We start from the raw sequence: 26,394 nt of genomic DNA on the forward strand, positions 1-26,394 counted from the left end.
AATCGGAGACAATCCTGTGAGGAAGAGTGGGCACCATTTTACCATGCTATTTTATGGGGCTGGATTCTCTGCGCCCAGACCCCGAAACCGCGTTTGGCCGGACAATCCAAATTTCTGACATAATCGGGGGCTGCGCCGATTTCGCAATGCTCCACCCCGTTCCAAAGCGGTGTACTCTAGGAGCACGCCGCACCACTTAGCAACAGCCTCAGGATATTGCCTCAGGCCCGCCCCCCCCCCCGATGCTCCGCCCCCGACCGGCCGAGTTCCCGACGGCGTGGGTCTCTCATGGTCTCACCTGCCGGGAACGCGGCGTGGTGGCTGCGGACTCAGTTCAGCGCTGCCACGGTCGGGGGAGGGCTGATCCGGGGGCAGGTTGGACATTATTCGGGGCTGGGGGCACTGTGGGGGGGGGGGGGGTGGTCTGGGGCATGCGAGCCGACCAAAGGGGGGGTCACTGATTTGAGGGCCGGGTCCGCGGGCTTCGTCCGCCATGCAGCACAGCACGGCCGCTGCAGGTCACCGCCGTGCGCACACGGGGCCATGAACCCGGCAATTCACCGGGGAGCATTGGCAGCTAGAGCCGGGTGCTCTATGCTGCCGTCCAGCTCGCCCCCAACAAAACGGGGACTTGGTGACCGTTTTGCGCCATTCTTTGCCACCGTTCCCACATCGGCAAATGGGACATTGTCTCCAAATCGGGCAATCCAACCCAGGATCTCTCGGGGTGGGTGAAACCAGAATATCCCACCCCTATTCTCAGCAATGGTGACCCTGAAAATATCGTCGATTGTTGTAAAAACCCATCTGGTTCACTAACGACCTTCAGGGAGGGGAAATCTGCCGTCCTTACCCGGTCTGGCCTACATGTGACTCCAGGCCCACAGCAATGTGATTGACTCTTGAGCAAGCCACTCAGTTCCAGGGAAATTAGGGGTGGGCAAAAGATGCTGACCCACATGAGCAACGCCCCCTCCCCATCAAAGGATATTTAAAAAGCTTGAAGTGCTTTGTGATGTCCAGAGGCTGCGAGGTTGTCTCGATCTGAGTGGAGGAAAGCCGCACAAACGGCAGTACACCAAAAATTTGTGGTTACCAAAAAAAAAAAGAATGTGCTGAAAATGAGCAACAACTCCGTCAGTATCCAGTAAGGAGAAAGTACTGACCAGCCCTGGGCTGCAGAACCAGAGGCCTTCCAATCTGACTTGTACGTGAGCCAGGTGGTCTCACCACATGGCCCGCCCCACCCAGTCGAATAGCCAATCTCCAATATTTCACCCAATCGGCGAAACCCTGCAGAGCAGAAGGAGGCCATTCGGCCCATCGGGTCTGCACTGCCCCTCCGAAAGAGCACCCTGCCTCGGCCCCCACACTCCTGCCCTATTCCCGTAACCCTGTAACCTAGCTGTTGGGACACGGAGTGGCAATTTTGTTTAGCGTGGCCAATCCATAGCTTCGGAAAATCACAGTTTTTCTTTTCTTTTCAATGTCCCTGCAAGTTTTTAACTTCTGCTGCTGTTCGGCTTTCTGTCTGAGGAAGTCCATTGTGTGGAGTTGTGCATCAGGACAGCAGCAACCAAAAACCTTGTTCCGGTAATGGACTAATTGTTCGTCAGACCTGCCTTCCCCTTTGCTGCTGTCACTTGGGTGTATTTGGTAATGTTGCCCTGGGGCACTTTGTTGCTATGGGCTTCTTTTACGGTTTCCAAGGGTGGAGACGGGTGTGAATGGCTGGGACTGGAGGAGGAACACGCAAAGTGTGTTTTGTTTGTGTGAGCGGGTGTACCTGAGACTGCGCCGTATCACTGTGCCTCTCTGTGTGCTGAAACCAACAATTCAAACACCTTTCCCTTCGGGCAGGGTGCGGCTCCCTCTCCTGTAACATTTCTAAACCTCAGCCAGTCCCTTCTCCTGCCCTCACTCGTGTTCTTGCTCTCAACAGGTGAAGACAGAGCTGGGTTTCCTCACACCGTTCTCTCTCCGCCCCTCCCAAATCGTCGGAGTGAGATCTAGGAGGTGGACAGGAGTGAGAGAAAGGGAGACCACCATCATGTCTTCGACTGCACCAAGAAATATTCTCTGCCTCTTGCTCTTTCTGGTGAGGATTTTAATCACTGCGGGTTTGGTATGGTGGGGGGGGGGGGAATTCGGAACAGAAAGGGGATTTTTTTTTGCACTTTTGCAAACTTTTCAATTTGTCCTGTCAATTGTTCATATTTAATTGTGCACGCGTATTTTCCATCTTGTTATTGTGCTGTCCTCAGTCGGAAAAACCATTGTGTACTTCACCACATTTGCAAATTTTTGACAATCAAAACTTTCCACTCGCCAGCAATGTCCCCTCTGCCTATCTGTGCTCTATCGTTTCTAAACTGCTGTTTCCAATGTCCCCACTTTGGGCTCAGGGGGTCACAGCAGAGCTGAAACAGAAGAGTTTGGCTTTCGTCAGGATTTCCCCGTTTGTTTGTTCCCTTGGTCCAATTGTTTACTGGCGAACCTGCGTTCAATAAATTCCTTCAAGAAAAGATTTGTGGGCTTCAAGGTGCCTGTAATTGGAGGCAATCATGTGGCTGGACACACACACTGCCAGAGGAAACCGTGACCGTACGTTTTGCTGAAAAGCGTACTGATTCTGGATTTGAAGCAGGCAGTTTGTAGATTGGTTGGGATGTTAAAGGAGTGTCCTGAGGGTGTTGAGATTTCGGCTTCTCCCTGCCCGTCCCCCTGCCTGAAAACTTAGCAACAATTTATATATAATAATAATAGTTTTTATTGTCGCAAGTAAGCTTACATTAACACTGCAATAAGGTGACTGTGAAAATCCCCTCGTCGCCACATTCCGGCCCCTCTTCGGGTACACAGAGGGAGAACTCAGAATGTCCAATTCACCCAACAAGCACGTCTGCCGGGACTTGTGGGAGGAAAGCGGAGCACCCGGAGGAAACCCACGCACACACGGGGAGAACGTGCAGACTCGGCACCGACAGTGACCCAAGCCGGGAATCGAACCCGGGACCCTGGATCTGTGAAACAACAGTGCTAACCGCTGTGCTACCGCGCCGCCCTGAGGCCTTAAAGGAGCTTGAGGTTTTAAACGCTGCACCATTGGGCAGCCATGCCTTCAGCCTCTCGGTCCCCAAATCTGGAATGCCGTTAGCTAATCGTCCTGTCTCTCTCTCTCTCTCTCTCTCTTCATGCAAGAAGCTGCTTAAAACTTTGATCAAACTTGTGGTCACCTGTCCCAACATCTGTGCTGTACTGTTCTATGTTCTATATGCATAGGCGGCTCAGTGTCATGTTTCGCTTGATAAACGCTCCCAGGATGCGCCTTGGGGGGGGGGGGGGGGGGGGGGGGGACATTTTGAGACACTATTATAAATGCAAGTTTCGTTGTTGTTAGGTTGAAGTCACAATGGCCCAGGAGGTAGTTGACCACGGCCCAAGTTTCCGCTCCAAGGTTGTGCTGTGTTAGCCCATTTTGAGCTGAAGGAGATTGACACATTGGACTGCATTTCCGTGGCGGGACACTCTCTTCGGTGACCTGTCCTGGAAGTTTATTTTGTGGGTTGTGGGTGACGGCAGAACCAACCCCCCACCGTGCCCCCCCCCCCCTTCCCCCCAACCCCCTTTCACTCGTGGGACTGCAGAAAGGAGGGCCGAGTTCCCTTGGGTTTCGAAAGTTAAGGGGTGATTTGACCAAAGTTATCAAAACATTGAGGGAAACAGATGGCATACATGGCAAAGCTATTTCCGATGCCAGGCGAATGTGGGCCGGGGGGTGGGGGGGGGTCCTAGTCCAAGGCTTCGAGCCGGGCCTTTCAGAACTCTTCACCCAAAGGTTGGTCGGAGTTTGACAGTCTCTTTCACCAAAAGGCAGTCTAAACCAGATGAATTACCGATTCTAGAACCGGGTTAGGTCGCTTGCGGTTGTCCAGTAGCATTGAAGGATATGGGGTGAAGGCAGCCACATGCAATCAGCCGGAGATTGGCTACCATCTCTCTCAGTGGCTCGAGTAGGACCCAGGGGCAGAACATCTCTCCTGTTTCCATCTTGCTGACAGCTTGTTGACCTTCACTTGTTGACCGCTTGGGTGAGGGGCAGCAGGAAGACAGGTTAATGTCAAACAGAAAAGGAAGACTGTTACCTTCAGAGAGTCAGGAGAGAAATTCAGAGAAAAATGACGTGAAAAGCGTCTTGTACGATATGATGGAGCAATATTCATGTTGCAGGAGCAAAAGATAATTTTATTAGAGGGCGTCCGTGTCAAACGTTCGCACAGGTTGATTTTCAAAAACAATTTACCATTTGAAAGACGTCTTGGCTTACTTTTTAAATCATCATTTTGTTCAGCTGTGATTTGTGTTTTGAAAGAGTGACCAGTCATGGACCCGTCTTTGAATCTGACTGGGACATTCGAGGTCAAAAATGGTAAACCAGGAGCTTGTTTTTGGGATCATCCCGCACCGGTGACACAGGAGTGAACAGGAGACCTCCCTAGTTGTTCTCCGTCATTCCCCCTTTACTCTATGAAGTAAGGGTGGATTTGAGAATCCAGCTGTTTGTGTCTGTCCCCAAATCAACAAGTGACGACGCTCGTTGAAGCTCTAATTCTACTCTATTTTGGTGTCCTGAAAAAGTTAAGCGTGTGGGCATATGTGAAAGATGTCTCTATCGCTGTCAGATATGATTCAGGCCTTCTTCTGATAAACTTGCGATATCATAGAATCACAGCAGCCCTACAGTGCAGAGGGAGGCCATTCAGCCCATCAGATCTGCACTGACCCTCCGAAAGAACACCCCACCCAGGCCCACTCCCAGGCCCTATCCCCGTGATCCCGTCACCCCCACCTAACCTTTGAACACTAAGGGACAATTTAGCTTGGCCAATCCACCTAGAACTGAACCCGGGATCCTGGCACTGTGAGGCAGCAGTGCTAACCGCCGTGCCACCGTGGACAATAACATTTGGGAATTGTGAAACATTTCAAGTTTTGGTGTGCTCTTGAAAAATGTGTTCTGGCGCACCTATTAAAACTAATCCACGTGCTCTTGGTTTCAAAGGTTTAATATTACCTATCTTATGTATCGGAATAAATTATTCATTTCCTTTCTGCTGACATAAGAACATAAGAACTAGGAGCAGGAGTAGGCCATCTGGCCCCTCGAGCCTGCTCCGCCATTCAATGAGATCATGGCTTTATTCTTCAAAAAACTATCTATCTTTACCTTAAAAACATGTAATGAAGGAGCCTCAACTGCTTCACTGGGCAAGGAATTCCATAGATTCACAACCCTTTGGGTGAAGAAGTTCCTCCTAAACTTAGTCCTAAATCTACTTCCCCTTATTTTGAGGCTAGGGGAAGTAGATTTAGGACTGAGTTTAGGAGGAACTTCTAACTGACAAGAATTTATCCAACAAATGTCTTGTTGGATGTCAATCTTGTTCAACTTGTTCAGCTGGATCCAATGACACGGAAGCTTTTAATTTTGGATGTTGGAGATACCCAATGCAATCTCCCCCCCCCCCCCCCCCCCCGCATTGCCCCTGAACTGTCCGACTGCTTATCCAATATAAAGTCTTGAATGAGTCCCAACTCCCTCCAGCTGCACATTATGGAGACCAAAACTCGAGTCATTTGGTCCCCATTTCAAATCCAAATACCTTGTTACTGACTCTGTCCCCCTCCCCCCCCCACACAACTCGAACCTGCTATCCCACGCTGAACAAGTTTTTTTTTAGTGATCTACTGAGCCCCGAGGTTGTGCCTTAAGCTCCGCACCGCATCCATCCCCAAGCCTGGCATGCTTTCACCTCCTCAACGCTGTCTCCCTCCTCTCCCTCGTCCAGAACTTTCATCGGTCTTGGTTCTACTCCCTGGAATCTGTCCCCCCTCTCCAGTTCTCTCTTCACCTGCACCCTGCCAGACATGGTGAAGCACCTCTGGCCTGAGGGGCTGAATGGCCTCCTCCTGTTCCTTTGTTCCCGTCCTGCTTCCTGAATTTTTACGAAGACATTGACCAATGTTCTTTCCAAACTGGGCTCGCACTGGACTGCGCAGTAACCCAGGAGACAGCATGTAGGCTGCTCGTGTATTGTCCCCTTTAAGATACAATGTGTATGCAGCTGTATGAAAGAATTTAAAGGAACCTCACATTCAAATGAATAGACCGCACACAAGATACATTTAGAGGAAACAGAGCTTTGGCATAAACTGTTCATTTTTGAGTTGACAAGTGGAGTATTACATGGACCAATACAGAGGCCTTGACTAATTACAGTTGACATCAATGGGACAGATGGTTGATAATTTTGCTGATGACACAGAGATGGGTTGGAAAGTAGGTTGTGAAGAAGACATAAGGGTCACGATTCTCCTGTTTGAAAACTAAGTGCTCCCACCAACGGGGAATGGGGACAGCTTCCCAATGGTGCTAGGAGCGATGCTGAGATGCTGTTCAATGGCACTTTGAAATTTTTCTTCCCAGGATCGTGCCTTACGTTGGACCTGAGAGGGGCAAGGCCGAAACAGAAACCCGCTGAGGGGCCTGCTCCTCAAAGATCAGACACCCCCAAAATCACTGGCAAACACCCCCCCCCCCCCCCCACCCAGTCCTCCCCCTCATCAGGCCCTGTTCTCTCCCAGTGCCAACCTGGCACCTTGCCCCCCCCCCCGATGGGGGCAAAGGGGAAAATGCCGCGGGGGTCCTTCAGGGTAGGTGGGGGTCGCCGGGTTTAGTCTGGGCTGGAGGGGCTTAGGTCAGGGGTCTTTTCTGGGATGGGGGTCATTTGGCTGGTCTTCCCATCTGCAGTCTTTAAACCCTTTGAAATGTTTTTTTTCACAGTCAATTCAATTTAATTGCCCTTTATCTTCTTCAAGCCTCTATGCATGCCTAGCAGCCTAAAAGCTTTGATCTGCACTGTTTACATTCAATTTCAAGGACCATTGGCTTTTAAAGCCTCTTGATTGACAGGTCCTGGCAGTTTCAAAGGAATGATTACCGTTGTTTATTTCTATAGCCCTACAGGGATCCATTAACTTTGAAGTTCATTCTCTTTTGAGTAGCTGTTCTTACTGACCACAGTTTTTTAAAGAGGCTGCCTCTTTGTTCTGAAGAACATCCTAGAATGAGCAGGTGCTCTGTCTGAGTGCTTCCCCCGCTGGCTGGAAACCCCGAGAATTCTACCCCCCAACCCCACCCCCATCCCCCAGCCCTGAGGAGTCTTTAAAGGGATATAGAAAGGTTGAGTGACTGGGCAAATCCTCACGGCTGAGGACCCGGGTTCGATCCCGGTCCCAGGTCACTGTCCGTGTGGAGTTTGCACATTCTCCCCGTGTCCGCATGGGTCTCACTCCATAACCCAAAGATGTGCAGGCTAGGTGGATTGGCCATACTATAATTGCCCCTTAATTGGAGAAAAATAATTGGGTGCTCCAAGTTTTAAAAAAAGGAAGGCAATAGAATGTTGGTGTTAATTGCAAGAGGATTGGAATATAAAAGCAGGGATATTTTCTACAGCTATACAGAACATCGGTGAGACCACATCTGGAGTAAAGTGTACAGTTTTAGCCTCCCTATTTAAGAAAAGATATAAATGTGCCAGAGAATGTTCACTTGACTGAGACCTGGGACAAAGGGTTATCTGATGAGGTTAAGGTTGGCCCAGTATCCACTGTAGATTAGAAGAATCAGAGGTGATCTTAGAAGACATAGAATCCCTACAGTGCAGAAGGAGGCCATTCGGCCCATCAAGTCTGCACCAACCCTCTCAAAAAGCACCTGACCTCGGCCCACTCCCCCACCCTATCCCTGCGACCTTGAAACCCCACCTAACCTGCACATCTTTGGACACTAAGGAGCAATTGATCATGGTCAACCCCCCCTAGCCTGCACATCTTTGAACTGTGGGAGGAAACCGGAGCCCCCGGAGGAAACCCACACAGACACGGGGAGAACGTGCAGACTCCGCACAGACAGTCAGCCAAGGCCAGAATTGAACCCGAGTCCCTGGCTCTGTGAGGCAGCAGTCCTAACCTTATATTGAACCTTATAAAACCTTGAGGGGACGTGACAGGATGGATGCTGATAGGATGTGTCCCGTGTGGGAGAGGCTAGAACTAGGGGACACAGTTTAAAGATAAGGAGTGCACAGTGGGTTGCATTGTTGCTTCACAGCGCCAGGTTCGATTCCCGGCTTGGGTCACTGTCTGCGCGGAGTCTGCACGTTCTCCCCGTGTCTGCGTGGGTTTCCTCCGGATGCTCCGGTTTCCTCCCACAAGTCCCGAAAGACGTGCTGTTAGATGATTTGGACATTCTGAATTCTCCCTCTGTGTACCCGAACAGGCGCCGGAATGTGGCGACTAGGGGATTTTCACAGTAACTTCATTGCAGTGTTAATGTCAGCTTACCAGTGACAATAAAGATTATTCTTATTAATATTATTTAGAACAGAGAATTCTTTTCTCTCGGGGTTGTGAGATTTCGGAATTGTCTTCCCCAGAGAGTGACACATGCAGGGTCAATGAATATTTTTTTAAAGCAGAGATAAAGTGATTCTTGGCCGACCAAAGGAATCAAAGGATGTGAGGGATACATAGAACATGGATTTGCGGCCACAATCAGATCAGTCACAAGGGACTGAATGGTGGTTCAGGGCCAAATGGCCCAGTTGGCTCTGAATTTGAATGTGTGTCTGCAAGTAACATTAACCAGAGGAATGCATTCCAAACATGTTGACAATCATCCAGTGATATCCTCCGCTCCTGGCTGCAGTCGTGTGTTTCAATACAGTTTCTGTTGACTCGACTATTGGATTGTAATTGTTGTGCAGTGAGGCAAACGCAAGTTTCAACAAGCTTAACTTTGGTAGTATTTGCACAAACTTTATTACCAGTGTACAATAATAATAATCATCTTTATTGTCACAAGTAGGCTTACATTAACACTGCAATGAAGTTATTGTGAAAATCCCCTCGTCGCCTGTTCGGGTACACGGAGGGAGAATTCAGAATGTCCAATTCACCCAACAAGCACGTCTATCGGGACTAGTGGGAGGAAACCGGAGCACCCGGAGGAAACCCACGCAGACACGGGAGAACGTGCAGACTCAGCACAGACAGTGGTCCAAGCCGGGAATCGAACCTGGGACCCTGGCGCTGTGAAGCAACTGTGCTAACCACTGTGCTACCGTGCTGTAATTGCTTGAATGGAAGGGACTCCCAAATCCTGAATACAAGCAAAAGACGATTGCGGATTCCTGAGCATGCAGTGCTTGTGTGTCGCAGGAGGCCATTCTTCCCATTGTTACAGTGTTAGCCCGTTGAAAGGTCCACTCAATTCCCCAGCCGCACCTCCTGCCGCTTGTAGCCCAGCAAATCCTTCAGAGGGCGCGATCGGACGGCCTTGTAACCCCCGACTCGAGGCCATTCAATCTCACACGAGGCCTCTCGCAAGATTTGCGGGAACAAACAACCATGCCAGGCAGACCTCACCATGGTGCTGTAGAGCACCGGTCCACACAAACGCGGACCAGGCATAACGGCGCCTGCCAGAGGTGGGTGGTGGGGGTCACCCAGGCCATCGGTGGCTCCAAGTAGTTAGGCTCTAGGCAGCCTTGTACCCTGGCACTCCTTCTGGCACCTTGGCACTGCCAGCCTGGCACCTTGGCACTGTGACGTGGGTACCCGGGCAGTGCCGCCCTGGGGCTGCCCTGCCCTTAAGAGGGAGACCCCTAAGTGGTACGTTGGGGCAGCTGGAGGGGGGTCTAAGGGAGAGTCAAGAGATCGGGGTGGTCCCCGCTATATGCGTTAAATCGCACCCAGAGATCTAATTCCTATTTTTCACGGAAGGAGGCCATTTGGCCCATCCTGTCTGCACCATATCTCCAGATGAGCAGCTCGTTTAGCGCCATTCCCCCACCTTCTCCCTTAACCCTGTACATTCTTCCTTTTCGGATAACCATCTAATACCCTTTCGAGGCAGACCCGCCTCCACCACACCCTCAGGCAGTCAAATCCAGACCATAACCGGTCACCGCATGAACAGGTTTCCCTTCATGTCTTGTTTCTTCCCTTTAAATCTGCGGCCTCCTGTTCTCGACTCTCTCATGAGCAGAAAGTTTCCCGTCGTCTGCTCTGTCGAGATCCCTAATTCCACCCCCCCCCAACCCCCCCTTTCAGGCTGCAAGCTCCAGGTCACATGCTGAGCAAAAACAAAATCCTCTCCCCCCACTCCAGCATTCTGTCGTGACATGTTTCGTCAAATGAAAAATGTGGTCAGCAGGAATGTAACAGATGCTGATCCCATGTTGATTACAGGGAAACCAGGGCCGGGATTTTCCTGTACCCGGTGGGGCGGGGGGTCCCGGCGTGTTGGAGTGGCGTGAACCACTCCGGCGTCGGGCCGCTCCGAAGGTGCGGAATCTCCGCACCTTTAGGGGCCAAGACCTCATATTGAGGGGCTAGGCCCGCGCCGGAGTGGTTCCCGCTCCGCCGGCTGGCGTGAACGGCCTTTGTCGCCACGCCAGCCGGGGCCGAAAGGACTTCGCCGGCCGGCGTAAGTCCCTGCATGCGCCAGAGCGTCAGCGGCTGCTGACGTCATCCCGGGGCATGCGCAGGGGAGGGGGTCTCTTCCGCCTCCGCCATGGTGAAGTCCATGGCGAAGGCGGAAGAAAAAGAGTGCCCCCACGGCACAGGCCCACCCGCCGATCGGTGGGCCCCGATCGCGGGCCAGACCACCGTGGGGGCACCGCCCGGGGTCAGATCGCCCCACGCCCCCCCCCCCCCCCCCCCGGACCCCGGCTCCCGCCCGCGCCGCCAATCCCGCCGGTCAGGTAGGTGTTCTGATTCCTGCCGGCGGGAGAGGCTTGTCAGCGGCGGGACTTCGGCCCATCGCGGGCCGGAGAAACGCTGCAGGGGGGGGCCGCCGACCGGCGCGGCGCGATTCCCGCCCCCGCCGAATTTCGGGTGGAGGAGAATTTGGGACATGGCGGGGGCGGGACTGACGCCGGCCCTGGGCGATTCTCCGACCTGGCGGTGGGTTGGAGAATCCCTCCCCATATCCTTACTGTTTAAAACACGGCAACTTAACGTTACGAAGCAAAATACTGCGGACGCTGGAAATCTCAACCAATAAACGTAAAATCTAGAGATAAAGTTAATATTCGACAGCGAGGGCGAGGGAGTTACACAGCATGGGACCTCGGCAGCCCGAGGGACTATAATGAAATGATTGAAATTGGGAATAGGGATTGAGTAGCATAAAGACTGCAGTTGGTTAATGGGTGAAGAGGTTAAGAGGTGACGTCTTGGTGATTGACCCACAGTCATTACACGTTGTGAAATTTTGGACTGTAATTATTTACCAAAACAATCTGTGTCTCGTGTCCCATTCCAGGTGTATTCTCAAGCTGGGCAATGCTGTGAGGAAGGATTTGCCAAGAAGAGGTTTGATGCAGTGATTCCACCCCGGGTCGCCAAAGATGAAACAATCCTGACAGGTAAGGCATGGCTGTCATAGCAACAAGGGGCGGGATTCTTGTTTTCCGGTGCGGCCGCCCCCAGCCGGCAGTGGGATCGTCCGTCCTGCCATCCGGCCAATGGGGTTTACCATCGTGGGCAGCCCCCCCCCCTCCGCGCCGTCGGGAAATCCCCGGGCGTGAGTGCGCCGCCGGCGAAGCGGAGAATTCCGCCCACGGTAATTAAAAACGACTTGCAATTACATAACACCTTTCATGACTTTCTGATGCCCCAAAGTGCTTCAGAAGACCATAAAACATAGAAGCAGAATTAGGCCATTCAGCCCATCGAGTCTGCCCCGCCATTCAATCATGGCTGATATGTTTCTCATCCCCATTCTCCTGCCTTCTCCCCATAACCCCTGATCCCTTATTAATCAAGAGCCAATGAAGTGCATCTTTTGACGCACAGTCACTGTTGGAATGCAGGAAAGGCAGCAGCCAAAACGCAGCTCCCCTGACGGTTGCAGCATTCCCTCAGCACGGCACCGGAGCCGCAGCCATGATGTTTGTGCTCGGGTCCCTCGGGGTGAGATTTGAACCCGCGTCCCTCTGACCCACGGACAAGGGGGGCTAACAGCAAGAGCCACAGCTGACACACACGGTTCAAGAATAATAGAAGCGATGTTGATTGGAGCGTGTTTCAAGCTGCTGCCTGCGTTGCATTTCTTTCTTAGAGTCATTAAATCCCGACAGTGCAGAAGAAGGCCATTCGGCCCATCGAGTCTGCGCCAACGCTCCAAAAATGAGCCCTTTACCTAGGTCCGCTCCCCCAGGACCCCCCCCCCCCCCCGGGAGAAAAGGAGGTTTTACAGAAAATATGCTCCTGGGAATACATCTGCGTGGTTAGGGTGGAGACGCGAGGGTTGGTCTACTGGAAAGAACCTGGACTCGGGGGGAGGGGGGGGGGGGGGGGGATTTGATCGGTGTGTAGAAAATTCTAACAGGTTTGACCAAGATTGGCCAAGAAAAGCTGATCCCGTTGGCTGATGGTACAAAGAGTACGGAACTCGTAGATTTGAGACTTTGGGCGAGGAACGTAGCGGGGGCGGGGGGGGGGGGGGGGGGGGGTTGGGGGGATGTGAGGAAGAATATTTTTACACTGTGAGTGATAATGACCTGAAACTCGCTGCCCACCAAAGGGGGGGGGGGGGGGGTGGAAGCAGAGGCGGTGAATGATTTCAAAAGGAAAATGGGACGGGCAATTGAGGGAAATAAACCTGCAGAGTTTGGGGTAATGGGGCTGACCAGACTGTGTTGTGTTCTCTATTCTGTTTTACCTGGATGGCTTGGATGCATAGGGTTGAATGAAGAACACAAAGCTTTGTTAACGAACAAAACCATAACTTTATTACACTACTAACTAAGATTTGTTTCGCGTTCCTAAATTAGAAGGTTTCTCGATCAAACTGTGCAATCTCTGACAAGCAGACTTTCTCAAGTACACCTGCTCTCTCTCTCATGCCTCACTATCTTATCCAGCTCTCTCATAACTCGTAGCTCCCAGAATCCCCGAAGTCACATGATATATATATATATATAAAACAGTTCTGTGGTTCCCTCTAGTGGTAAGAAACATTATCATTAACTTATTAACTCTTTACATCCCAGTCAATGTACACATCATTATAAACTGCTTTACAGAGAGCCAGTATGGAGTCGATAGGCTGAATGGCCTCCTTCTGTCCTATCATGACACTGCACATCTTTGGACTGTGGGAGGAAACGGAATTGGCTTTCAGTCATCAGTAGAAACATATTTAACGTATTGTCTCTCCCGGTATCGAGTAGAAAATTATCGATATGTTCGCTCGAAAGGTTACGTTTGCAATGCTTAATCATTTCATCACAACAGATTTCCCTTCAGAACAGAGGTTAACTTTGATCTGCCTGGGCCAGGGTATCTAGATTGACTATCTCGGGCTATGTCAACATGGGTGGGCGAATGGCATTAGGTGCAGGGGTTTGGGTGGATTGAATGGGCAATGAGGAGGGAAGGGCCTTGCGGATAAGGCACAGACCTTCACATCACCTCGTGGGAGCCAGGTGGCGCTCTCCCACCATCAGATTCCCAGCAATCCTCATTCAAAGCCCAATCCAAATCTGGGCAGGGATCAGATACTTAGGGGCGGCACGGTGGCACAGTGCTCAGCACTGCTGCCTCACGGCGCCGAGGACCCGGGTTCGATCCTGGCCCCGGGTCACTGTCCGTGTGGAGTTTGCACATTCTCCCCCCGTGTGTGTGGGTCTCGCCCCCACAACCCAAAAGGAGTGCAAAATTGCCCCTTAATTGGAAAAAAATAATTTGGTGCTCTAAATTTTTTTTTAAAAAGGGATCAGGTACTCCTGGGATTCGATTTCATCCAGGTTTCAGGAATTTCACTAGCCTGCTCTGGAGCACGGCCCATCTAAATGGAAGTCAAGCCTGTCAATCAGGCTAACCTCTGGGAGTGGGACCTGTGAAAGGGTGAAAGGTCAAATTGCAGAGTTCAACCTCCACAGTATGTGGGGAATTCTGGGTTTCCTGTGTGCTACCAGACCATCCCTCCCCCTTCCTCTCCGCCCTCCTCACCTCCAACACACACACACCCCGCCAGCTCCTACTGTCAACAGGTAAAAATGCCCATCTTCTGACTCTGCCCTTTTTCCTGGCAAATATCTGATGCTGGATCAGTCACCACACAACCTTAGCATCTTCGTCGACCCTGAGACGAGCTTCTAACCACCTATCTGCCATCGCTAAGCTTGCCAATGTCCAACCCCATAACATCAATCAATTCCACACTCTCTCTCAGCTCATGTGGGCCATTGCCCACATTTCCACGATCTCAATATTCCAATGCTCTGTCCAAGGGCCTCCCATCTTCCTCCCAAAACAGATGTGAGCTCATCCAAAACTCCACAGCCCTTATCTGAACTCGCATCAAGTCCTGTTCACACACCAGCCCTGCCCCGTGCTCGCTGACCTACTTTGGTTCATAACCCTGCAATGTAAAATTAAACTTAACTCGATCGTAAAGCTAACATCCTGTTGTTTACGAATCCCTCCATAAGCTCTGCCCTCTGTGGTGATATGCATCACTGTAAATACACAAGGGGTTAATAAGGTAAACGCTAGAGGGAGCACCAGAGACATCGTGACATGCAGACATACAGCTAATGAACACAAGGAATAGGACACGACCAATGGGCAGTCAAGACACACCCAGAGGTGACACCACCACAAGGGGGAAACCCATATAAAAGGACAGGGCAAACATGCTCTTTCTCTTTTCCACAGGCGACACCGGGGCAGATCAGAAGCATCACACCCACCGCATGGCTTAGATCAGATTGGTTAGTTAGATTGAGTTACTATGGCAAGATTAGCAGGAGAGTCGAACTCAAGTAGGAGTATTGTTAACTGCTCAATAAATGTGTTAAACCTGTCTCCAAGTCTAAACCTTCCTTTGTCAGAGCATACATTAAGGAAGCAGCTTATGCTACATGAAGAAGCATAACACAACACCCTCCCAAGTCTCTGAAACTTGCTCTAGCCCCACAACCTTCCGGGATATCAGTGCTCCTCCAATTCTGGTCCCTCGCGTTCCCGGACATAATCCCGGACTAGTGGTCGTGTCCTTTGCTGGCTGGGTCCTCGGCTCAGGAAGTTGCCCCTCCCCCTCTCCTCCCACCCCACTAAACCACTCCGCTCCTCCTCCCCTCCTCCTTTATTTTTTTGAACAAACAATTTTATTGAGGTATTTTTCGGCATTGTAAACAGTTACAGACATCAACAGACAGAAAGCAAAAAAGGCAAAAATGTGCAAACATCCATGTACATTCAATACTTCAATCGTACCATCCTACACATGCCCGCTCCTCTCCCATCGGCACTACCCGCCAATTTATCCCTCCTACTCTACTCTAACCTTCCCCCCCCCCCCCTCCCCCCCCCCCCCCCCCCACCCCCCCCCCCCCCCCCCCCCCCCCCCCCACCCCCTGCTGACGCTCACTCTCCCGCAAAGAAGTCAATAAATGGTTGCCACCTTCGGGCGAACCCCTGTACAAATCCCCTCAAGGCGAACTTAATTTTTTCCATACCCAGAAAACTCGACATGTCCGCAAGCCACAACTCAGTCTTCGGGGGTTTTGAGTCCCTCCATGCCAGCAGTATTCGTCGCCGGGCTATCAGGGAAGCAAAGGGGCCTCACGGTAGCATGGTGGTTAGCATCAATGCTTCACAGCTCCAGGGTCCCAGGTTCGATTCCCGGCTGGGTCACTGTCTGTGCGGAGTCTGCACGTCCTCCCTGTGTGTGCGTGGGTTTCCTCCGGGTGCTCCGGTTTCCTCCCACAGTCCAAAGATGTGCGGGTTAGGTGGATTGGCTATGCTAAATTGCCTGTAGTGTAAGGTTAATGGGGGGATTGTTGGGTTACGGGTATACGGGTTACATGGGTTTAAAGTAGGGTGATCATTGCTCGGCACAACATCGAGGGCCGAAGGGCCTGTTCTGTGCTGTACTGTTCTATGTTCTATGTTCTATGTTCAAAGGCCAAAACATCGGCCTCTTTCTCACCCTGGACTCCCGGGTCCTCCGAAACCCCAAAAATTACAACCCCTGGACCCATCGCCACCCTTGTTTTTAGCACCCGGGACATGACGCCCGCAAATCCCTCCCAGTACCCCCTAAACATCGGACATGTCCAAAACATGTGTACGTGGTTCGCTGGTCCTCCCGCGCACCTAGCGCATTTGTCCTCTATCCCAAAGAATTTATTCATCCGAGCCCCGTCATGTGGGCCCGATGAACGACCTTAAATTGAATCAGGCCGAGCCTGGGACATGTTGCGGTCGAATTTACCCTACTCAGGGCTTCTGCCCACAGCCCATCCTCCATTTCCCCGCCTAGCTCCTCCTCCCATTTGAGTTTCAGTTCCTCCGTCTGGGACCCTTCCCCCTTCATGAGCACCTTATAAATATCAGAGACTCTACCCTCCCCTCCTTCCCCTCTAGAGACTATTCTGTCTTGGATCCCCATTGGCGGGAGGCGTGGGAAAGATGGGACCTGTCTACGAACAAAGTCCCGCAACTGTAGCTGCCTGAAATTGTTTCCCCTTACCAGACCAAATTTCTCCTCCATGCTCCTCAGACTCGCAAAGCTCACCTCCAGGAACATATCGCCCACCCTCCCCACCCCCACCCGCCACCATGCTCGAAACCCCCCATCCATACTCCCGGGAGCAAACCGATGGTTATCGCAGATTGGCGCCCAGACAGACGCCCCCACCTCCCCTACCTGCCTCCTCCACTGGCCCCATATCCGCAGGGTCGCCACCACTACCGTGCTGGTGGTGTACCTGGCCGGCGGCAGCGGTAGAGGAGCCGTGACCTGGGCTGCCAAGCTGGAGCCCCTGCACGAAGCCACCTCCACCCGCTCCCAAATAGACCCCGTACCCACCATCCACTTCCTTATCATAGCGATGTTGGCCGCCCAGTAATAATTGACCAGACTCGGCAACGCCAGCCCCCCCTCGCTGCGGTTCCTCTCCAACATCGCCTTCTTCACCCGCGGGGATTTTCCAGCCCAGACAAAGCTCATGATCATCCTGTTAACCCTTTTGAAGAAGGACTGTGGGATAAAGATCGGGAGGCACTGAGAAATGAACAGGAATCTAGGGAGGATTGTCATCTTTACAGTCTGCACCCTCCCCGCCAGTGACAGTGGGAGTGCATCCCATCTCCGAAACTCTCCCTTCATTTGTTCCACCACCCTGGCCAAATTTAACTTGTGCAGCCTGCCCCAGTCTCGTGCCACCTGTATCCCCAAGTACTGGAAACTTTCCTCAATTCCCCTCCTTCTTTAATATGCTTCTTTAAAACTTCTACTCCCCTATAAAAACCTTTGTGCAGCTCAAAATGAAACTTTAATTGCTGATGCTAGTGTCAAGTGACTGGAGGTGTTTACCAAATTCAAGGTCGTACATAATGTACGTTATTATTGGTAATGCTGAGTACAGGTTAATGAGTCATCCTCCTGACGACCCTGTGACCCCGGAAAGATCACTGCTCCTGAGCACATGAGTATTTTAGAACTTTATTGCAAAGAATTTACAGTGTAGAAGGAAGCCATTTGGCCCATCGAGTCTGCACCGGCCCTTGGAAAGCGCACCCCACTCAAGCCCACGCCTCTTCCATCCCATCCCCTTAACCCAGTCACCCCTATTAACTTTTTGGACACTAAGGGCAATTTAGCATGGCCAATCCACCTAACCCGCATGTCTTTGGACTGGGGGAGGAAACCGGAGCACCCGGAGGAAACCCACGCAGACGCGGGGAGAACGTGCAGACTCTGCACAGACAGTGACCCAAGCCGGGAATCGAACCTGGGACCCTGGAGCTGTGAAGCAATAGTGCTAACCACCGTGCTACCGTGCCTCCATCACCATTCAAATTACACTCTGCCAATCTGCTTTTCCCGCCAAAGTGGACAACTTCACACTTATCGACATTATACTGCACCTGCCATATATTTCCCACTCACTCCAACTTGAAGGCTCTTCACATCCGCCTCACCGCTCAAAATTCCACCAAGCTTTGCATCGTCGGTAAACTGGAAGATATTGATTTAGCGTCACCACCCAAGGGAGCTATGGCCTGTTCCTGCTTCCATATCGCATGTTCTTCATTTATATGTACACTTTTCATTCCAGTAATATTTCATGGCTGCCATTTGGGAAAACACATTAAGTTGAATACCAACGACCCAAATTTTGATGTCCGTTCGGACGGCTCGCTGTACACACTCCGTGCGCTGAACATTGACACAAAATATCAGTTCAAAGTCATCGCAAAAGATCAAAAAACGCACAAGAGCTGGAAAACGACTGTCCATCTAATCCCATCAGCAAAAGGTTTAACAAAGAAACCAAACGAGGTAAGAAATGTATTTTAATAAAACCGACCTGAGAGTTTGATGCTCGAGTATCGGTTTAAAAATGTTTATAGCTGAGAATGGTACATTTGGGAACATAGGAAGTAGGAACAGGATTGGACAATTCAGCCCACTGAGCCTGCCCAGCCATTCAATACGATCATGGCTGATCTGCTCTCGGCCTCAAATCCACTTCCCTCAGCCTCAAATCCCTCCACCGTGGCCTGGCCCGCGATCGGGGCCTACCGATCGGCGGGCAGGCCTCGCCTGGTGGGGGCCTCTTTTACTCCGCGCCGGCCCCTGTAGCCCTACGCCATGTTGCGTCGAGGCCGGCGCAGAGAAGGAAGCCAGTGCGCACGCGCGAGTTCCCACCGGCCACAGCGTGCATGCACAGACCCGCGGCGCCTGTTTGACACCGGGATCGGCAGCTGGAGCTACGCGAGTCGCTCCACTGCCGTGCTGGCCCCCTGTAGGGCTCAGAATCGCTGCTCCTGGGGGCCTGTTTACGCCTTCGTAAAACGTGACGGCGTTTACGACGGCGCCAACACTCAGCCTCAGGATCAGAGTATCCCTAGGGCAGCACGGTGGCACAGTGGTTAGCACTGGGTCTACGGCGCTGAGGATCCGGGTTCGAATCCCGGCTCTGGGTCACTGTCTGTGTGGAGTTTGCACATTCTCCCCGTGTCTGCGTGGGTTTCACCCCCACAACACAGAAGATGTGCAGGTGAGGCGGATTGACCGCGCTAAATTGCCCCTACATTGGAAAAAAAATTATTGGGTACTCTAAATTTATTTAGAAAAAAGGATCAGGGAATCCCGCCCATAATTTCTCCTCATCTCGGTTTTAAATCTCCTTGTCCAAACCTATCACCTCACAAAGAAAAGAACAAAGAACAAGACAGCACAGGAACAGGCCCTTTCTCAGTCGCAGTACTGCTGGCAGCTGAGTAGATGAGGTTCTCTTTAGCACAGGACACACAATGAATGATTCTGCAATTAAGGTGGAGCTGTTGTTAAGGTGGCCGGTTCCCATGATACCACAAGGAATAAGCTACCCAGTCAATTCAACCAAAGTTTCTCAAACAACTTTATTTTTTTCAATTGAACTTTTGTTTAAAACAAAACCATTGCTCCCCGCCTTCGGTCGGTTGTAACTTGTTGATGCTTCCTGAATGGGAAGCAGAGGAGAGCTGTCGGACGATAAGTTCTTTTGCTTTGCAGCAATTATGACTCCACCACCACTAGAGGGAGCCATGAGTATAGTGTGACATGCTTACCTGGGCAGGTAGCAATATCAATGTGTTGGAATATGATACAAATTACTCCAATCTTCCAGGGTCAAAGCCAACAGATTTGGATCATGCCCAATCTATTAGGAACCTGAGTCATTACTAAATTGTCTGCAACCATTTATTCAGGCAATTCAGGAGCCAGCTGGAACACAGTAATTAGGGACAACATGTCCACTGGCCCAGTAGCATCTCTTCCTGACGTCAGCGCGCTGTCTCAGTACCGTCTCCTCCTGACGTCAGCGCGCTGTCCCAGTACCGTCTCCTCCTGACGTCAGTGCGCTGTCTCAGTACCGCCTCCTCCTGACGTCAGCGCTGTCCCAGTACCGTCTCCTCCTGACGTCAGCGCCCTGTCCCAGTACCGTCTCCTCCTGATGTCAGCACGCTGTCCCAGTACCGTCTCCTCCAGACGCGAGTGCGCTGTCCCAGTACCGTCTCCTCCTGACGTCAGTGCGCTGTCCCAGTACCGTCTCCTCCTGACCTCAGCGCGCTGTCCCAGTACCGTCTCCTCCTGACGTCAGCGCGCTGTCCCAGTACCGTCTCCTCCTGACGTCAGTGTGCTATCTCAGTACCGTCTCCTCCTGACGTCAGCACACTGTCCCAGTACCGTCTCCTCCTGATGTCAGCGCGCTGTCCCAGTACCGTCTCCTCCTGACGTCAGCGCGCTGTCCCAGTACCGTCTCCTCCTGATGTCAGCACGCTGCCCCAGTACCGTCTCCTCCTGACGTCAGCACCCTGCCCCAGTACCGTCTCCTCCTGATGTCATCGCTTAGTCCCAGTACCGTCTCCTCCTGACGTCAGCGCGCTGTCCCAGTACTGTCTCCTCCTGACATCAGTGCGCTGTCCCAGTACCGTCTCCTCCTGACGTCAGCGCGCTGTCCCAGTACTGTCTCCTCCTGACATCAGTGCGCTGTCCCAGTACCGTCTCCTCCTGACGTCAGCGCGCTGTCCCAGTACCGTCTCCTCCTGACGTCAGCGCGCTGTCCCAGTACCGTCTCCTCCTGACGTCAAGCACGCTGTCCCAGTACCGTCTCCTCCTGACATCAGGCACGCTGTCCCAGTACCGTCTCCTCCTGACGTCAACACGCTGTCCCAGTACCGTCTCCTCCTGACGTCAGCACGCTGTCCCAGTACCGTCTCCTGACGTCAGTGCGCTGTCCCAGTACCGTCTCCTCCTGACGTCAGCGCTGTCCCAGTACCGTCTCCTCCTGACGTCAGCGCGCTGTCCCAGTACCGTCTCCTCCTGATGTCAGCGCCTTGTCCCAGTACCGTCTCCCCTGATGTCAGCGCGCTGTCCCAGTACCGTCTCCTCCTGACGTCAGCGTGCTGTCCCAGTACCGTCTCCTCCTGACGTCAGCGCTGTCCCAGTACCGTCTCCTCCTGACGCCAGCGCGCTGTCCCAGTACCGTCTCCTCCTGATGTCAGCGCGCTGTCCCAGTACCGTCTCCTCCTGACGCCAGCGCGCTGTCCCAGTACCGTCTCCTCCTGACGTCAGCGCCCTGTCCCAGTACCGTCTCCTCCTGACGTCAGCGCCCTGTCCCAGTACCGTCTCCTCCTGACGTCAGCGCCCTGTCGCAGTACCGTCTCCTCCTGACGCCAGCGCTTTGTCTCAGTACCGTCTCCTCCTGACGTCAGCACGCTGTCCAAGTACCGTCTCCTCCTCACGTCAGCGCGCTGTCCCAGTACCGTCTCCTCCTGACGTCAGCGCGCTGTCCCAGTACCATCTCCTCCTGACGTCAGCGCTCTGTCCCAGTACCGTCTCCTCCTGACGTCAGCGCGCTGCCCCAGTACCGTCTTCTCCTGACGTCAGCGCTTTGTCCCAGTACCGTCTCCTCCTCATGTCAGCGCGCTGTCCCAGTACCGTCTCCTCCTGACGTCAGCGCGCTGTCCCAGTACCGTCTCCTCCTGACGTCAGTGCGCTGTCCCAGTACCGTCTCCTCCTGACGTCACTGCGCTGTCCCAGTACCGTCTCCTCCTGACGTCAGTGCGCTGTCCCAGTACCGTCTCCTCCTGACGTCAACGCGCTGTCCCAGTACCGTCTCCTCCTGACGTCAGCGCCCTGTCCCAGTACCGTCTCCTCCTGACGTCAGCACCCTGTCCCAGTACCGTCTCCTCCTGACGTCAGCGCCCTGTCCCAGTACCGTCTCCTCCTGACGTCAGCGCGCTGTCCCAGTACCGTCTCCTCCTGACGTCAGCGCGCTGTCCCAGTACCGTCTCCTCCTGACGTCAGCGCTCTGTCCCAGTACCGTCTCCTCCTGACGTCAGTGTGCTGTCCCAGTACCGTCTCCTCCTGACGTCAGCGCTCTGTCCCAGTACCGTCTCCTCCTGACGTCAGCGCTCTGTCCCAGTACCATCTCCTCCTGACATCAGCGCGCTGTCCCAGTACCGTCTCCTCCTACGTCAGCGCCCTGCCCCAGTACCGTCTCCTCCTGACGTCAGCGCCCTGTCCCAGTACCGTCTCCCCCTGACGTCAGCCCCTTGTCCCAGTACCGACTCCTCCTGACGTCAGCGCTCTGTCCCAGTACCGTCTCCTCCTGACGTCAGCACCGTCTCCTCCTGACGTCAGCGCGCTGTCCCAGTACCGTCTCCTCCTGACGTCAGCGCCCTGTCCCAGTACCGTCTCCTCCTGACGTCAGCGCCCTGTCCCAGTACCGTCTCCTCCTGACGTCAGCACCGTCTCCTCCTGACGTCAGCGCGCTGTCCCAGTACCGTCTCCTCCTGACGTCAGTGCGCTGTCCCAGTACCGTCTCCTCCTGACACCAGCGCCTTGTCCCAGTACCGTCTCCCCCTGACGTCAGCGCGCTGTCCCAGTACCGCCTCCTCCTGACGTCAGCGCGCTGTCCCAGTACCGTCTCCTCCTGACGTCAGCGCCCTGTCCCAGTACCGTATCCTCCTGACGTCAGCGCGCTGTCCCAGTATCGTCTCCTCCCGATGTCAGCGCGCTGTCCCAGTACCGTCTCCTCCTGACATCAGCGCGCTGTCCCAGTACCGTCTCCTCCTGACGTCAGCGCGCTGTCCCAATACCGTCTCCTCCTGACGTCAGTGCGCTGTCCCAGTACCATCTCCTCCTGACGTCAGCACACTGTCCCAGTACCGTCTCCTCCTGATGTCAGCGCCCTGCCCCAGTACTGTCTCCTCCTGACGTCAGCACGCTGTCTCAGTACCGTCTCCTCCTGACGTCAGTGCGCTGTCCCAGTACCGTCTCCTCCTGACGTCAGCGCGCTGTCCCAGTACCGTCTCCTCCTGACGTCAGTGCGCTGTCCCAGTACCGTCTCCTCCTGACGTCAGTGCGCTGTCCCAGTACCGTCTCCTCCTGACGTCAGTGCGCTGTCCCAGTACCGTCTCCTCCTGGCGTCAGCACACAGTCTGGGTACTTTCTCCTCTTGACATCAGTGCCCCCCTAGGCCTCACTTGCCACAGGGCAGGGGAGTCACTTCATCCAGCCTCCTTGAAAAAGTGCAACATCACCACCCACACCTGGGAAACCCTGGCCCCAAACCACTCAAAGTAGAACGTAATGAACAGCTCCTGTTTCTTCACCTGGAGCAAGCTGAAGTCAAGCATCGTCAGTGAACAGAGCAGTAACCCAGGCAACCCACTCACCCTCTCCTCCAACCACCATCTACCCCACCTGTGACAGTAACTGTAGGTGGCGCGTTAGACTCCTCATTCCTTATAGATTAGAATTCCAATTACAGTGGCGCGGTGGGTTAGCCCTGCGGCCTCACAGTGCCGAGGTCCCAGGTTCAAATCCCGGCCCTGGGTCACTGTCCGTGTGGAGTTTGCACATTCTCCCTGTGTCTGCGTGGGTTTCACCCCCACAACCCAAAGATATGCAGAGTAGGTGGATTGGCTACGCTAAATTGCCCCTTAATTGGAAAAAATGAATTGGGTACTCTAAATTTATATTTTAAAAAAAGAATTCCAACAAACCCAGAAGGGAGCCATTCAGCCCATCTAGTCTGCACGAGTCCTTTGAAAGAGCACCCTATCTAGGCACCCTCTCCCCGCCCTCTCCTTGTAGCCCCATAACCCTACCTAACCTGCACTTCTTTGGACTGTGGGAGTGTGGTGAATGTAACATAGTAATTCACACTGTATCTTTGTAAGCGCAGTAGCGTTACCCGACCACTAGGGGGAGTAGCTCTGGGAATGCTCAGGAGCTTGTACAGGGCTCCACCCTTGGCTCCGCCCACGACTCCTCCCCCTTGTGCTGCTGTATAAATACCCTTGTCCAGAGTCAGCCTGCGGTTCACTGAGAGTTCATCAACGGGTAACAGGCTGGCTCTGTAGTAAGTAGATTAAAGCCTATATTCATATCGGAAACACGTGTCTGGTGAATTAATGGTTCCATCAGGGAGGAAACCGGATCACCTGGAGGAAACCCACGCAGACACGGGGAGAACGTGCAGACTCCGCACAGTCCACCCAAGGCCAAAATCGAACACGGGATCCTGGTTAGGGTTGGGGTGAGGCAGCAGTGCTAACCGCCTTGCCACTGTGGCGCACCTCACTCACTTGAAAACTTATTTTTAGTGTGGAAGCAAGTCATCCTTGACCCCCAATGACCTGCCGAAGGAGAAGAGGAAGAATGTGGGAGGATTTCTCTGTAAGATGGGTTTACAGTGAGAAACACAGACCCTGGACCTGGATCGCTCAGTGTTCCTAAGGGGCCTCTTTCCTGCTCAAACAATACCGCCAGAACTGCCCTTTGAACTGTGCAACCCTCAGCATTTGCAACGTGCTCTTTCGAATCCCCACGGTGCGGAAAGAGGCCATTTGGCCCATCGAATCGGCACCAACACTTCAAAAGACCACCCTTACTGGGCCCAATCCCCCGCCCTGTAACCTCACCCTCGGGGGGGGGGGCAATTTAGCATGGCCAATCCACCTCACCCAATGAGCCAACTTGGGAGGGACAGGCCCCCTCCGACACTGTGAATGTTTACCCTGACATTAATTCCAATTGTTTTGCAGGTAATCAAGAGGAAATGTCCCGTTTTCTACTTCCCATCAGCCCACAGGTCAAGGCGCCAGAAGAGGGAGTGGATCAATCCACCAGCTATTATCACGGAAAATCAGTGGCCCATCGAAAATCCAATCGCTACTGTAAGTGATGTCGAAATATTTACCTCACATTTACCTCACATTATTATAATATGAGCCGCACGTGAGGCACTGGCCCTAATTTTAATTCCAGATCTTTACTGAATACAAATTTCACCACCTGCTGTGGTGGGATTTGAACCAAGACATTTGGCAGCGTTACGCTGGGTTTCTGGATTACCACTGCCTCCCCCATCTGTAGCTCCAGACGACACCATGCCTAGAAAGGTACATGTTGCCACCAGAACCGGACTCTGGGAGAATTCCTAACAGACATGCACATGGCCTAGGAGTAGAGGTTCACTCATCAAGGCCTTCAGCTATACAGAGGGACTGGAGGAGACGGGGATTGTTCATCTGAGCGTGGAAAAGGCTAAGGGGAGATTTGACCAGTGGCTCGAAATCGTGAAGGGTTTTGACAGAGTAGAGACTATTTCCACTGACAGGAAAGCCAGGAACCAGAGGGGACAAATTTAAGAATTGAATTGGCCAAAGAACCAGTGGTGGGTTTTGCTGCAGTTCCACGGGGCCTTGGTGAGGCCACACCTTGATATGTTATGATTCGGATGGCACAGCCTGGTAGGGTGGTGGCAACACTGCCAGGGTGGCGGTAGGAAGATTCAGAAGGGCTCCGGTGAATGAGCGGGTGAGGGGCTTATCAAAGAGCCAGCATGGACATAATGGGCTCAATGGTCTGCTTACGCCCTGTAAACTTCAAAATAATGCAAGTAGTCGGAGAATTGGTCAGAATAAGGGCACAGTGGTTATCACTGCTGCCTCCCAGCGCCAGGGACCCGGGTTCATTTCCGGCCTTAGGCCACTGTCAGGGGTGGAGGCAGCGAGCTGCTGACCACATCCCGGGGCCTTCGGTACCCCTGGCGGGTATCCTCTGGGGCAGGAGGGCCCCGGCTCACTTGGCGGCAGCACGTGCCCAGCCATGCCACCCTGTCCTCTGTGCTGACTGCGCGACGTGGCCGGAGGGGTGGAACTCGGGAGACCTCCCTGCAACACTGGGGGTCAGTCCTCCTGGTCACACTGGCCAAGCTCACAGCCGCCACCGCTTCGTCCCAGGGGGCGCTGGCTGGCCTGTGGCTCACCCTCCGGGACCCTGGGGGGGTGGGGGGGGGGGGGGGGGGGGGACAGGACATCCCCCCCCCCCCCCCTTGGCCTTGACCGCTGTTCCGTGCCTCCAAATCATGGGGCCGGTTGTCTCAGCGCCATGGCGACGAGCTAACTGGGGCTGACTGAGCAAGTTTGGAGCCTCGTTAAGTGGACCGTTTAACGCTGAATTGCGTTGCCGGCTTCGTTGGGCCGACCGCCTGGAGGCTCGCGGCAGTTCCCACACACTTAGAAATCCCTCCAGAGGAGGAGTTCTGTGAGGAGATCGACGAGGGGACGTGGGCGGATGCCCTGGGGACGGTGAATTCCTCCTCCTCTTGCACGAGGCTCAGCTTAATACAATTTAAGGTACTGCATAGGGCGCACATGACCGGGGCAAGGAGGGGCCCGTTCTTTGGAAGTGAAGACAGATGTGCTGGGTGCTCAGGGAGCCCAGCAAACCACATCCACATG

At 53.3% G+C, this 26,394-nt stretch overlaps 2 protein-coding genes across 2 annotated transcripts in view; both read left to right on the forward strand.

Annotated features, from left to right (window-relative positions):
* Window positions 1-1,792: 1,792 nt before the first annotated feature.
* On the forward strand, window positions 1,793-24,879 carry LOC119972902 (cadherin-4-like). The gene is made up of 4 exons (XM_038810448.1): window positions 1,793-2,098; window positions 11,396-11,498; window positions 18,207-18,430; window positions 24,694-24,879. The coding sequence occupies exons 1-4, from the start codon at window positions 2,051-2,053 to the stop codon at window positions 24,877-24,879; spliced, it is 561 nt and encodes a 186-aa protein (XP_038666376.1). The 5' UTR covers window positions 1,793-2,050.
* Window positions 24,880-25,388: 509 nt separating this feature from the next.
* LOC119972903 (desmoglein-2-like) overlaps window positions 25,389-26,394 on the forward strand; it is a 35,863-nt gene continuing 34,857 nt past the window's right edge. The window contains exon 1 of the mRNA XM_038810449.1: window positions 25,389-25,401. Coding sequence (XP_038666377.1) covers window positions 25,389-25,401 — 13 coding nt within the window. The remainder of the gene's footprint in view (window positions 25,402-26,394) is intronic.

Source organism: Scyliorhinus canicula, chromosome 10, assembly GCF_902713615.1.
Source record: "Scyliorhinus canicula chromosome 10, sScyCan1.1, whole genome shotgun sequence".
In the NCBI taxonomy this organism is placed as follows: domain Eukaryota; kingdom Metazoa; phylum Chordata; class Chondrichthyes; order Carcharhiniformes; family Scyliorhinidae; genus Scyliorhinus; species Scyliorhinus canicula.

Coding starts and splice junctions, on each gene's coding strand:
- LOC119972902 (XM_038810448.1), top strand. CDS start 2,051: ATGTCTTCGACTGCACCAAGAAATATTCTCTGCCTCTTGCTCTTTCTG. Junction 11,499..18,206: donor AGATGAAACAATCCTGACAG/GTAAGGCATGGC, acceptor TTTTCATTCCAG/TAATATTTCATGGCTGCCAT. Junction 18,431..24,693: donor TAACAAAGAAACCAAACGAG/GTAAGAAATGTA, acceptor ATTGTTTTGCAG/GTAATCAAGAGGAAATGTCC.